Source organism: Carassius auratus, unplaced genomic scaffold, assembly GCF_003368295.1.
Source record: "Carassius auratus strain Wakin unplaced genomic scaffold, ASM336829v1 scaf_tig00006001, whole genome shotgun sequence".
In the NCBI taxonomy this organism is placed as follows: Eukaryota; Metazoa; Chordata; class Actinopteri; order Cypriniformes; family Cyprinidae; genus Carassius; species Carassius auratus.
The window spans coordinates 45371-59697 of NW_020523726.1; the positions used below are offsets into that span (position 1 = coordinate 45371).

The window sequence follows — 14327 nt, forward strand, 5'->3', positions numbered from 1 at the left end:
TGCATCCTTGCATGAAATCAGAGGCTTCAAATAAATGAAGAAAAACAGCCAATAATGAAGCAAACTGACACAGTCATTATAAAATATAATGGCTAAACAAAACGTGCAGTAAAAACATTTTGATACTAAAAGAAATTGTCTTTTGAAATGTGATGTATTTTACAATTTATTGATTGTATATGCACTCTGGACATTGATGCAAGCATTGCTCTTTTCTTTAAAAAAAAAATTGAACTTTTTTCAGTGGCCATGAATTCAAACAGACAAACAGATTCAAAATGTTAAAGCAATTAGTTGTTATTATATAGTTATAATTTAGCCCCCCCCCCCTTACTTTTCAATCAGGAGTATGCAAAAAGTTTTCCCTATATGGTGGTCCACATCACTGTTAATAAATTTATTCTCAATATTGGCCACAATGATGCAAATTCATGGATCATTGTTTATTAATACGCTGACATTGTTCAAAGCAATAGGTTAAAAAACATTTAAAAAAATCAAGAATATGTAATCATATTTTAAAATCTTCCTGTATAAGACTTTTGCAACCAAAATGTGTAATTAAACCACTGTGGAATTAGCCACTAAATTAAAATGCATTTTAATATGACACTAATGTTACTTTATCAAATAAATTTATAGATTCAAAATGTGTTAAAAAAGATATATATATACACAGAATTTGCTTTATAGTTATAATGCAGTTTAATATGCCACAGACCTTTTGTTTATTCACTTATTCTGCACACTGGCCATGATGATTTAAGTTTTGTTGTGTTTTTGATCATCGGCCATCGATTCGATGACATCACAAAATGTTTAAAGCAGTTAGTAAAGTACATTCAAAGTCTAATAAAAAATTATTCATGTTTTAAACACTGTTAAAGCAAGAGGAAGTGATTTTTTATTATTATACACCAATAAGGCAGTTAAAAAAAACACTATTTGAAAGCATAATGTGCTTAAAACTCTTTGCAATATTCACAATTGTATTTGAATTAATAAAGTAACATTAATGGCATAGTAAAGTGCATTATAATTGAATTTTTCTGCACACTGGCCACGCTAATGCACAGTTCGCTCTGCTTTTGGTCAATTGCTGTATAGCTGGAGGCTGCAGGAGAATTAAGGCTTTTACTGAATTTAAAAGGTCCAGACAAGAGCACTAAGAGGCGTACAGTCCAAGAATAGACACACACACACACACACACACTTCTCTCTGGATGACTCACTCAGACACTGTTACAAAAGGACGGTCTCCACTAGAGCACTCTTAGCAATCAATCAATCAATACTCCTCATCATCAGAGTCCCGTGCTGACCTCATCCAGATGAAGACCCTTTTAGCAAATCTGTTTGAAAAGGGGTCTTACTACATGCAGTGAATATTGCTGTTACAATATAAGAATGAAAATACTGTATTCCCTCTGAAGTGTGAGATGTGTCTGAGAATACAGCAGAAACTATCACTAACAGAGGATGTTGTTCTCAGCTCTTCTTTTGCCAACTAGCGAGTCATTTGATAACGTCCGCTGGAGTGTTTCTCTCATTACGGTGGGCTCCCGGAGGATGAGGAACGTGCCCCTTTCAGCTGGTTTCCCTTCTGGCAAATACGTCAAGGTCAATAATTCAGTTCACACACCAGCCATTAGTAGGACTTGCAAATATATGAGTATTTTCATGAAATCCATTACGTATTGTCAGATGGCTTCAACTTTGGCCACTGTTTCTGCGTTTTCTTTTTTTGTCCTGTAAACATCTTGGATGTGTTGACTTTGTGCAAGCATTGTTCAGACCGTCCATGTTAATTCTGGATTGATTTGAGTGATATAAACAAACCCTGTTCTTCTTTAGTCTGGTTTTCAGCAGTGTAGACTGGTTTTGTGGGTGTAAACCGAGCCCGGCCCTGCTAGAGGATGTGAAGTCAGCTAGACACTCAGACAGAAGCAAACATGTCTCTGCTGATTCAGCATCTCAACCTACAACAGCACTCGTGTGTTTTATTGAACAGTCGTTAGTGCTGATCCGTTGTGCTGAACATCTTACCCTCAACAGCACTGTTGCATATATATATATATATATATATATATATATATATATATAGACGTTTCATCGAGCCCACATGCCTGGCCCTAAGTTAACTTCCGGTCTGTGTTGTGTATATCGGTCTGGCTGCAGTGCCGTCTACAAACGCAGTGAAAGTTAAGGTGATGAGTAGACTGAAGTTGGGCTCAGGTGGTTGTGCTGTGGGATGCGTTTACTATACATTTATTTATTTGTGGAGACTCGCCACGATTTTAAAAGTGATCGATTTTCAAAAAGGCCTCATTGAATAAACATAAGCATGTTCTGCACTTTTAATAATAATAATAATAATAATAATTCCTTACATTTATATGTTTAAATAGCAAAACGAGGCACAGGTGTTTTATTTCTGAAGGAAGACTTGCATGTTATATGCCTGATAACGGAGCGTTTGTGAGCGTAGCTCTGGCAAAGAATGAATTAGCATTTTCATTAAGTCCGCCTGATTTACGCAGCTAACATTTTGTTTGTTATCAAAACGATTATCTACTCTAGAGGGAATTGGCTGTTGTTATTGATTCTATTTGGAAGTCTACCAGAAGTTAAGTTAGGGCCACAAAAGTGCCCATGCGCAGTAACGTTTTTTTGTATTGTTTTTTATTTATTTTATTACAGGGACAATGCATGTTAATAAACATTTCTGTAAATATGCCAGAGTTAGCCAGAAGGCTATTTTTCACCAGCAGTCCCTAGACAGATGGTAATAGTCACCCTAAAAGAGAGTAAAAGTACATATTTACATACCATGAAACAATTACAATACATTTAGTAAAAAGTACTGTTAAGAGATGATGTGCAATAGAAGCAAAACAGACCAACAATTAGTCAAACACATACACCAAAAAAAACAAAAACAACAGGGGGCAGTTGAAACGGTCTATAAAAAATTGATATTTATTTGGCCCTGACCACATATCGATTTGGTTGGGGAATTTTTTTTTTTTTATAAAGTGTGTAAGGCTGTGATGTTAATGATTACTATTTATTACAAATTACAAATTTAATTTATGCATTCAGCAGACGCTTTTATCCAAGACGACTTACAGTGAATTAAGGCTAAGATTTTTTACCTAACATGTGCTCCCTGGGAAACGAACCCACAACCTTGCGATGCTAATGCAATGCTCTACCACTGAGCCACAGGAACATGTTACATGGAACATTCACATGGAGAACATTATAAAGAGCAAATTCAAACATGATTTCATGTCGTCCTTGAACCATATTGCTTTTGTGTTCTGTTCATTTGCAAGATCAAGTGATCTAGTCAGACATAACAGGGTTTTAAGTGTGGGGTCAGCCCCCACAGCGGTGGCCATGGTTACAGGCCTGGGGGCAAAGTGGGCATCCATCCTGGGAGTGCCATGTGCAGTGAGCTGGCATGATTCACGGGTGAAGGAGAGAACGGGAAACACATCAGGAGGTTATAGAGCTGCTGGAGCTGCCATCCTGTCACTCTCCACAGAAACACTCCTCATGAAATTATTTAAACTGGACCTGGGATTGTTGTCAGGGCAGGATTCCCAGAATGAGCAAATGTTTTTGTAGGGATAAGATTGTACAAAGAATGAACAAAAACTGTTGAATTCAATGATAAGTAGCACTTTAAATATCTTTGTGACACCATTTTGTGATAAAAGAGTGATTAATCATTTTCTGAAGAAGTGCTTGTCTGTCTAAAACCCGCCACCACTGTGATGCTGGGAGTTTTAGGTGGTTGCCAGACATAGCTGTGCAGTTGTAAAGGTGTTTTGAGTGGCTTTTAGGGTATTGCAATGTGGTTACAGGGATGTTCTGGAAGCTTTCAAGGCAGTTGCTTACTGGCACAAAAAGTCCCTCTTTTAATGTAAGTTTAGGGGATCTTTTTTTTTTTTTAATCTACAAGACAAAATTGTAAGTCAGTGCTTTGTTACTTTCATGTTAATTCTGGACATATTTGGCACTCGTTTCTCACTTGACATGTTTCATGTAGTGTCTTTTGCGACGATGGTATATCACATATAAATAAATAATAATTTTTGAAAAAGTACACATTTTGTGTCTGTGTGTGTATGCTTTTATTTATATATATATATTAGTCAGGTGCGACTTATTTATCAAAATTTATTTGACATGAACCAAGAGAAATGAACCAAGAGAAAACATAAATCTGCAGCCGAAAAGACGGTAATCGAGCAGCAGAAAGAAAGTTTGGAGTGAGATAGAAACTTGTGAGTGACTGGTGTAAAACAGAGGTTACTCTAACTCAAAGAAATTTGTTAATTAAATTTAGTTAATATGAAATTAACTAAATTTAGCGGGTTGGTGTAGCGCGATAGAAAATACGGTCTGTACAGTATAAAAACCATTACGCCTATGGAGAGTCCCCACAAGGATAGCTGACCAGATGTGTGTGTGTGTGTGTGTGTGTGTGTGTGTGTGTGTGTGTATGTATGTATGTGGACTAGTTACAAGAAGGTCGCCGGTTCGAGTCTCGGTGCTGGCAGGAGTTGTAGGTGCATCAGTGCAGCCTCCCTCAAACACATCACACACAGAGAGACAGAGAGATGACTGACTGTATAAGAGTCAGAAAAATAGTTCAGATCTCAGTGATAGAGCTTAACGAAAAGCCTGAGGCTCTAAAACAGCCTCACAGTTCAGAGGAAAAGGCTTTCTTATGCAGGAAGACTGCATGATGGAAAAAGGGAGGAGACTGCAACATGTAATTTCGGCATTTCTGAAAAGAGAAGGCCAGATCTGATTGGTCAGTTGTCTTTGCGGAGGATACTGGTGTGTCCAGGTCTCGTCAGGATGACCATAATTACAAGATTAAAGACTTGAACTGTTGAAGCTGCTGTCATTTTGGTCGGTTTTACATGAGGGAACTGCCTTAAAATGGCAAATTGTAATTTGAGAGATATTAAAAGTTTTCACTGTTCAGAAGCTCATAATTACAGTAAACCTGATGTTTAAACACCATTAAGTCACACAATAGCCTTATTTGAGTATTTGTGTCGTGCTACGGTATACACAAAAAAAAATGTGTACTTTACTGGCGGTGGGAAAGAACATCATTTTGAGTGTGCAGCCAGAATTTGGAGAAAAATAATAATATCCCGATAAAAGTTTTTTGCATATTGTTTGTGTTGGAATCTCATCTTAGCAATGTCCTATTTAATTCATACTACACATTTACATTCATACTAATAAAAACAGCAGCTTCAGCCCTGTTTTTTCCCCCCTATCTTTTTACAATTAAAAAATCTGGTTCTTCCCTTTTTATTTTCCAATTAAATATTTAATTATATGTTTATATACTTCAGTTTCACTAAATTCACAAAAAAGCATTGCATTATGGGATACAGTTTTGTATGCAGTGTATACTGCACATTTTAGCAAATATAGTTTTGCCGAGTGTGCATACTATATACTGCAGATATAGTAAGATAAGTGTGACAGGATGATATTGCGACTGAATACAAAATGAAATGTAGATCCCATGAAATCTACTGTTAATCTGTTTCTTTCTTTGTCATTCATCAAGTTACGATTGTCGAGCCAAAATAATTCACGTCATCATCTGGTTTGTGTTCCAGGGCCAATATTGATGAGGTGGAGACGGAGGTGGTGGAGATCGAAGCCAAGCTTGATAAGGTACAGTAAGGCGCTTTGAAGCTCTCGCTTGACCTTCTAAACCCTGTCAGAGTGCATTTACGCCGTATGGTTGAAAATCACAGCTTAGATTTGTTAGAAATCACATCTAATACCTTCCAAGACTTTTGTAGCCAAACACTGACATCAGCTGCTTCCACAACAAGGTCAATCGGTCAACCTCAGGCTTTACGGATCATCAGTGTGCAAATGCTGGTGTAAATCCAGCAGAGAAAGCAGAAAGAACATGTGCAGAACCATGATCAGAAAGGACATTTCTAATATATGAGATAAGAGGAGTGTTGTGGATTAATGTATAGAGATGGTAATCCTACTTCAATGCTGTAAAGATGGCTGGACCTCATCGACAGGACGATCCAATACTGTACTACAGCAGTCTAGTCTAGTGCTGCCAAGACACTAGCTTTTAGCCAGTTGACATGACATCAAGGTGTTATTTTATTTTATTTTACACCTGTCACTTTAAAGATCTGCTTTGGTATTTACTTATTTCTTCCTAAATTATTAAGATTTTAGAACAAATTACTTAAAATTAATATTAGAAACGATTTATTTTTATATGATGTTTTTATGTTTTATACTTGGTGCAATGAACTGATTAGCATATATTAGGGCTGTGCAAAAAATTGAATGCGATTTTCATGCGCATCTCATCAGTAAAGACGCTCCTGTAATTAGAAGTATATCTCCAGCAGGTGCGTTCAGATCAGGGTTGCCAGGTTTTTACAACAAATCCGGCCCAGTTGCATCTCAAAACTAGCCCAATCGCGTTTCCAGGAGGTTCCCCGATAAAAAATAGCTTTCCGGGGTTAAAATTTAAGTTTTATGGCATGGTTGCCTTGGTAAAATTCGCATTTTAGGGGCTAAATATCACGTTATTGGTATTGTCGCTTCGACCCGCGGACATGAAAAACAACCACAGACTTGGCAACATTGGTTGGCATTTACTACACCGAGCCGTAATTCACTGACAATCTACACAAAATCGATTTTAAAATCGCAGCCGATTCTTTGTCGATTTTGAAAACGATTTTGTGTTAGTTGTCGTCGGTGGACTACGGCTCTGTGTAGTTAGTAACTGCCACTCCACCTGAACCAGTGTTGCCAAGTCTGCAGTTGGTTTTTCATGTCTGTGGTTTGAAGCAACCCCAATACAATAAAGTGATATTTATCCCCTAAAATGCGAATTTTACCAAGACAACCATGCAAAAAAAACCTGTATATTTTAACCCCGGGAAGCAATTTTTTATCTGGGAACCTCCTGGAATCGCGATTAGTTTTGGACTAGTTTTGAGAAGCAACAGGGCAGGATTTGTTGTGAAAACCCTGATCTGAACGCACGTGCTGGAGATATACTTCTAATTAAAGGAGCGTCTTTACTGATGAGATGTGCATGAAAATCGCATTCAATTTTTTGCACAGCCCTAGCATATATGTATGCATCAAAGTGTGATATGCATGTTTTTAGGTGCAGTGATGCAGAGAAATGTATTGGTCTCCTCATGCATTTGGTTAAGCTGTTTGTTGTTGTTTGGGGTTTCCATGCAACTTAATCATGACAACGTGCAGCTTTTGATAAGTTCAGCAGAGACCTATGGTCTCATGGGATTTTTCTCCAAGAAAATGTTGGGGAAGTCGCACTGAAGAGGAATCTAAGGAAACATAGACTGGACTAACAGTAAATGATGCATTTCGGTCTATTTTTGCAAGACAGTTTCTTGTAAGTTCTTGCATCTGGCTGTTCAGATGTGGGTCTGTTCAGCAGCTGTCTAGAACAAGGCTCTCTATGTTTGTTAGTTTAACTCGTGAGGAGTGTGGGAAATTAAGAGATTTTTCCCGAGCTGATATTTTCAGCTGGCTGCATGTGTGGACGCACTCGAAACGGCAACTGAGATTAGAAAGAGGAAGATAAAATACAGAAGAAAGAACAATAGAGGAAGAATAAGGAACTAAACATTGGGCTCTGGTTCGGGCTCGAGTCCTAACACAGGGACAGACACATGCAGCCCATCTGAGTATGTGTCCCATCAGGCATAAAGCAAACACACAACCACATGTGAGAGCCCTCCGCTGAGTCTGGGATGTGAGGCATGTGTGAAAGTGGGACATTTTTGCCTTGGCTTTTAAATGTGGGAACTAGTAATTGGCATATTAGTGAAGAGAAGTACTGCACACATGAGACCGCACCTGCTGTGTGTGTGTGTGTGTGTGTGTGTTTGAGTGATTTCAAGAAATCTTTCAAGTTTTGGTTAACCAAATGTTTATTTAAATGCACTGCATGGATCATTTTGACTCCTCACAGAATTGCGTGAATACAGTAATGAAGTTATAATAAGACCACATGCTCTGAATTATGATTTAGACAACTTTACAGCTTCAGTAACAAGTTTTTTATACTGAAGAATGAATATATTAAAATTGTAATAAAATGATAAGGCTCATTTATAACATAAAAAGACTTTAATTTGTCATTTTTGGCATCTCACTCACTGAATGAATCTTCTGCATGAAGATGAATCAAAATCCCACCACTAATGAAACAAAAATATTAGTTTTTAATAGTATTAACTAAACATTATTAAATATTAGCATTATTAACTAATAATGTTTTTTTTTTTATTTTAACCAAAGATGGATGGGAAAGCATACTTTCCATAATAATAATATCTAAAAAAATATTAAATACTAATTTATGAATTAAGTAAATGTATAGAATATGAGGTAGTAACGCTCAACAGGATCAATATTTCATTAAATAATTGTGTTTTGCTGCTAAATGTCAAGAGGTTTTAATATTCTGCTTGGGCAGCACAGTTGAGGTTATGATTAAGACTTTAAGTTTCTGCTGATAATCTAAAACACATTATGCATAGATGATTTATTGTGTCTTATGCTAAACTCTTTCTCTCTCTGGTTGTCTTTTGATAGCTGGTAAAGTTGTGTGGTGGTATGATTGAAGCTGGGAAAGCATATGTGACCGCCAACAAGCTCTTTATCAACGGCATCCGTGACTTATCCCAGCAGTGCAAGAAGGACCAGATGATATCGGTAATATTTTATCATATATACATGTATGTGTGTTTTGTCTATCATTTTGCTTTTATCCATTCAGATAATGAGGCTCAGAAGGGGAATTGTAATGTTGCATTCACACGGGGCTTCGACATCAGTGCTTGACAGAGGGTGTCTGAAGATTCAAGCGAACGCCATTACATTTCTGGTGTTGCATGAATGCGATTGGCTAGCGTCTGCACTAGGGTATTTACACAAGGCGATATGATTGGCTGATGCCTTCGTTGGTGCAAGCAATGCCAGTGACGCGACACAATTTTTTAAATCTATTTTTAATTTAATTATTAATGATATATTAATTACTTTATTAAAATTGCTTTAATTTGTATTTATTATGTGTTATATATTTATATAATTATAGTAATAATTATTTAATAATTTTTTTTTAAATAATATTAATAAAATCCATTTTCTTAAATGTATTATTTCATTTATTTATAAGTAGGCCTACCATTTATTTAAAAAAAAATTAATTTGCAATAGGCAAATGTATAAAATAGTATTTTGTCACTCACTATTTCATTTGCTGTGTTGCTGTAAAAAAAGATTGTAGTAGTTCAAGATGAACAAATCTGTGCACAATAAATCACTAGTAATTTTTTTTCTTGATTCTCAGCCCTAGACGTGCGTCTGCTTTTAATTGTGAGCTCTTTACTGGCAGGCTCACTGACATGAGGGCGTCAGACTGCTGTTTTGAGTGTCTCAGACACTCTTTGACCCTGATTAGACATGGATTTAGTCAAAAAGAAGCAGGCCGGGGCTCCGGTACTCTCGCCCTTTCTCTCTGTCAGTAGTGCCTGTAGGGTTAGACTCATTGCCGCCATCTGTAAATGCTGTTAAGAGTCTTTCTGGCTTTTCTTCTTTTGTATCCAGCTGACTAATGTTGAGCATCTTATTAAAACCTGCTGCTATTTGCATTTTCCACTGTAAAAACATCTAGTCAGACCCACAATTACATTTCCATTTTGACGAAAGCCGTTGCACGCTCAGCGGGACTTGTTTTCCTTGTCAGACGGACTCTACGTGGATCCAGAATATTAATAGATGTTGATAAGAGAACAAACATGAGATTGAATTACCAGTCCCAGATAATGAAAACCTAAATTGAATTATGATGATTGTGACGTGTTCTTGTGTTTTTACAGGATTGTCTGGAAAAGTGTGGCGAGAGTTTGCAGGAGATTGTCAACTACCACATGGTACGTCTGGTCTTATTCTCACTCGTTTCTCATCACATGAGTGATGGGTCCACATAGTGTCATCATATCGTGAAATGTTCATGTGTTTTCCCTCATGTGTTGCTCTGCTCTGGTGAAGGAAGGTGCGCTGGTTGTGATGTGCGTGAATGATTAATGTGCTACGATGCTATGAATCATGAATGATCCTCGTGTTGCATGTAAATCATAAATGATGCTCTTGTCTGTTGTGGTCAATGCCTTTTCTGGTCTTCGGCGATGGTTAGAAACTTTTTTAATCAATTATATTTTTTAATAAGATTGCGCTTAAAATTAGTTTTTTTGTAGATAAATATAAAAAGTTTTTTGCAAAAATACTATACAATTTAATAGTTTTACATGGAAATGTATATGCACATTTGAATAGTTAAAATGTAATTTAAAAATTAATTAAAAAAATTAAGTTTTGATGACTTTATTATTTTGTGTGAATAAAAGTAATAATTTACTCCATCATTTTCTTTAAGTGCGTGCACAATCTTACACGGCTTATGTTTAATGCCTTAAACCATGTTTATTATCAGACTAATAAACAAATAATAGATAATAATAAATGTACATTTTGCTGTGCATGTAAATAGCTTTTACTTTTAATGTTTGTTTCTGCTATATTTAAACTTTCATATAAAAAAAGAAAAAGGTGTTTATCTGTAGTACAGATTTCTATATTGTATATTGATAGAAAATACATTTAAAATCTTACTGAATGGCTTGTTTTTCAGCATCAGAACAGAGAATAGAATTAATAGAATTGAACTATGGAATTTACCTGACTTCTAGATAACGTGTTTATTAAGAATAGGAAGAAATGAAACTGGAAAATCCACAGTGATGTGAAATGCTGTGATATATGTGAAGAGGAATGTCTTCGAAAGAAAAAGGGGGGGACTAGGGAGTTGTTTGGGAAGTTATGTCATGAGAAAACTTCCTGAACTCTGTATCCAACAATACAGGAATTGTTTGGAAAGTGGGTAAAGGGTTTGTAGGGTGATTTAAGGAAATAAGGGGCATTTAGCATGTGTGATGGATTTGATGAACCCCTCGTTGTTTCAGATTGTCCTAAATCTCGTGCAGAGACAAAAGCCACTAACCCACTCACATATCAGTGTGGTTACTTGACATTTTGCTGTTGTGGGTACAGTAACCTTCTGGTTAGCCCTTCATAGTGTTTTGTGAAAAGAGCAGGAAATGCAGGGGAATTTAGCACAAGAAGAGCACACGCGACAGTAAAGCACCGTCCAGACATCATTCAGCATAGCCACATGCTCTTGACATTCAGAAAAACAGTACAAGACGAGCAGGAAAAGAAAATAGGACACAGACACATTACCATTAATGCATGAAATAACCCTTCTTTTAATAATAAAATGTATAATAATAATAATTATTATTATTATTATTATTATTGTTGTTGTTGTTATTACATTATTTATAAATTATTTTTTATTAATTATTAAAATAATAAATTAATGTAAATTTAACTTAATAATAAATTTGATTTAAGTAATTAATAGGTAAAATGTATTTATTTATATATAAAATGTATAAATTAATTTATATTTTCAAACTTTAATTCATACAAATATATACATTTAAAATGTTATTATTAATTATAATTATTATAATATTTAATACATGTTATTATATTGAATAAATGTAATTATATATAAATTCATATATAAATGTATAACTATTATATTATTTAAATATTACACATTTAATTATTTTAGATAAATGTATAAATTGTTTTTATTATCGAATTCAATTTTCGGGTAACAAAATGAAATGTGTGTTATTAATTTTATTTAGGGGCTATGCATTCTTTTTTGCTTTTGCACTTCTGAAACTGGTATCTGTGTGTGATTTTCATACAGAGCTCAGATTAAATAATCACTTAGCACTTGGCAATGTATTAAACCACAATATGTCAGTCCATGGACCACACACAGGGCATTTCTCTCCCTTCCTGCCAAAGCACAAGACTGGCTTTGCTGCGGCAGACAAGCGGTTGGTTGGGTTCTCGGTTTCCCAGAGCCTGCTGCTTCATTTAAAGGCTGTTTGGATGCAGGATAAATCACTGACATTTATTAGAGCTCTGTTTAGTGATGAGCATCTCGAAAAACAGTCTTGTGTTTTATAGAGGGATTTTTGTTGCCTAACTGTAGGGGATGCCGTAAACCTTGACATGAGGCACAGAGGACCACAAAAGCATCGCCCTTCATTACCAAGCACCTTATTTGGGCCCTGCCAGCGTTAATGGCCCATAAACCGACCCGCACTAAGAAAGAGTGAAGTGAACCGCTTAGATTTAAATGTATTCATCTGGGGCGTAACATCAGAATCTGGCTTTACAGCCCTACTGACATTTCAGATCATATTCTTGTGTGTGTTGTCGGAGTAAAACGAGGTAATGGGATGTAATTGTAATTGTTGAAGTGGGATTATGTTTGCATCATGGATAGAGTTCTGCAGGAAAAGCTTTATATTTATTTATATTTTATTTATGAATTTTTTCAAATAAACATTTATTCATAAATGTATTCATATTGTATTCATTTAGTTTCTATTATTAAAATTAAATTCATACTATATATACACACACACACACACACTTCTATTTATTATTAATTATATTGAATAATAAATGTATACTTTTATTTAGATTTGTATTTAATTTCTGTTTTCAAATAATATATATATATATATATATATATATATATATATATATATATATACACTTTTATTATGAATCATATTATTTAAAATATACATATTTTTTATGTTTACTTTAGGATAGTAGGTCTGCAGGTGTCTTCACTTTATTAAGGTTCAGTCTAGGCCTTTTATTTTGGAAATACACTTTTGGATTTTTTCAGAATATTTTATCATGTGTATATATTATACCATGTGTATAAATGTACAGTTTTATTGACACACAAAGTGTAAAATCACAGTTTAATTTGTTTTCATGTGTAATTTAGGGGCTGGTTTATTTGAAATAGTTGGTACCACAATAATAAATTGACAAAACATTTTTTATAAAAATAATTTGAGTCCATCTGTATAGCAGAAAAACACTTTAAACATTTAACCCTGATCGCCTGATGTGGGTTTGACTGAAGTAATGCACCGATTGACTGCCCGGAGACCAGAATTAGATGATTTTCTGCAAGATCGGCACGGACAGATTCCGAGCCAGTACGTTTTTTCATCAGATCTATGCTCGCATCCGCATGCAAGCATGTCCTCAGTGTGGAAGTTCTTCAATTTGAGTGAAGAACACTCAGAGTTCACAATTTATAATGCGTGTAGTGCCAAAGTAAACCGCGGGGAACCACAGGGCTCGATTAACGGCTTACTAGATTTTTTCAAAGGGGCAAGAGAAAGAGAATTTTACTTGGTGTTACTTGGAATTTGATGTGAAAGATGACACATTTAATAAGATTGGGGGGGGGGGATTATAAACAATGGGAAATTGCTTCTGTTTGGTTATATACCACAACTCATTTCTACCTCTTTCCAGTACCAGAGCACTCTAGTTTTAGAGTTGTTTAAGTGAGAGAACCTCTGTAACAGTACAGGTTAGGAAAATTGTAATGTTTAATCATTTATTTTATTATTTACATTTTTATTTGTAATTTTTACAATTTCTTTTTTTTGTATATGCTGTCAATTATAGTTATAGTAAATTACAGTAAAATCTTTATCGACAGGTCACACTTACAAAAAAATCGGCAATCGGAATCGGCCAATAAATTTGCAGTTGGCTGAAGCAAATTATCTTGCATCACCTCCCTTTGTTTTTTGGTTGTTTCCTTTGCTCCTTCTCCTCTCTGTCTCCTCTTTCATGTTGCTCCCACCCTGCCCGAGTGACCTATTTTTCCTCCGCCGCTGCAGCATGGCATATGAGATCAGCTCGGTGTCCTTGTGCAGGATGAGACTCGAGCTGAATCTCAATGAGGTGGAGGGCTGTGAGGATGGTGAAATGTGTGTGTTTGGGAGGTCATACAGGGTTACATCCTCTACAGCTCAGATTAAACAAATGCTGAGCACCATCTAGTGTTGAGAGTGGAGCATTACATGCAAGATTCCCATTTCCCATTTTTCTCAGGGTAATCAGTCATTACTTCATGATTTATTTTTAGGGGTTTGTTCTAAAATAGTCCAAACTTTACCTCTTGAATCATAGTACAGTCATTTGCTATATCATATTTTATAAGAATACTGTTTCTGGATTATTATAGGACGTTGACTGTTGAACATTTCCTAATAAATGTTGTTAAA

At 35.6% G+C, this 14327-nt stretch overlaps 1 protein-coding gene across 2 annotated transcripts in view; it reads left to right on the forward strand.

Moving 5' to 3' along the window:
• Positions 1-14327, forward strand: part of LOC113071131 (arf-GAP with coiled-coil, ANK repeat and PH domain-containing protein 3-like) — a 53701-nt gene that overhangs the window by 18865 nt on the left and 20509 nt on the right. For both annotated transcript variants that reach the window (XM_026244494.1, XM_026244496.1), the window contains exons 2-4: positions 5661-5718; positions 8665-8784; positions 9954-10007. In XM_026244494.1, coding sequence (XP_026100279.1) covers positions 5661-5718; positions 8665-8784; positions 9954-10007 — 232 coding nt within the window. The remainder of the gene's footprint in view (positions 1-5660; positions 5719-8664; positions 8785-9953; positions 10008-14327) is intronic.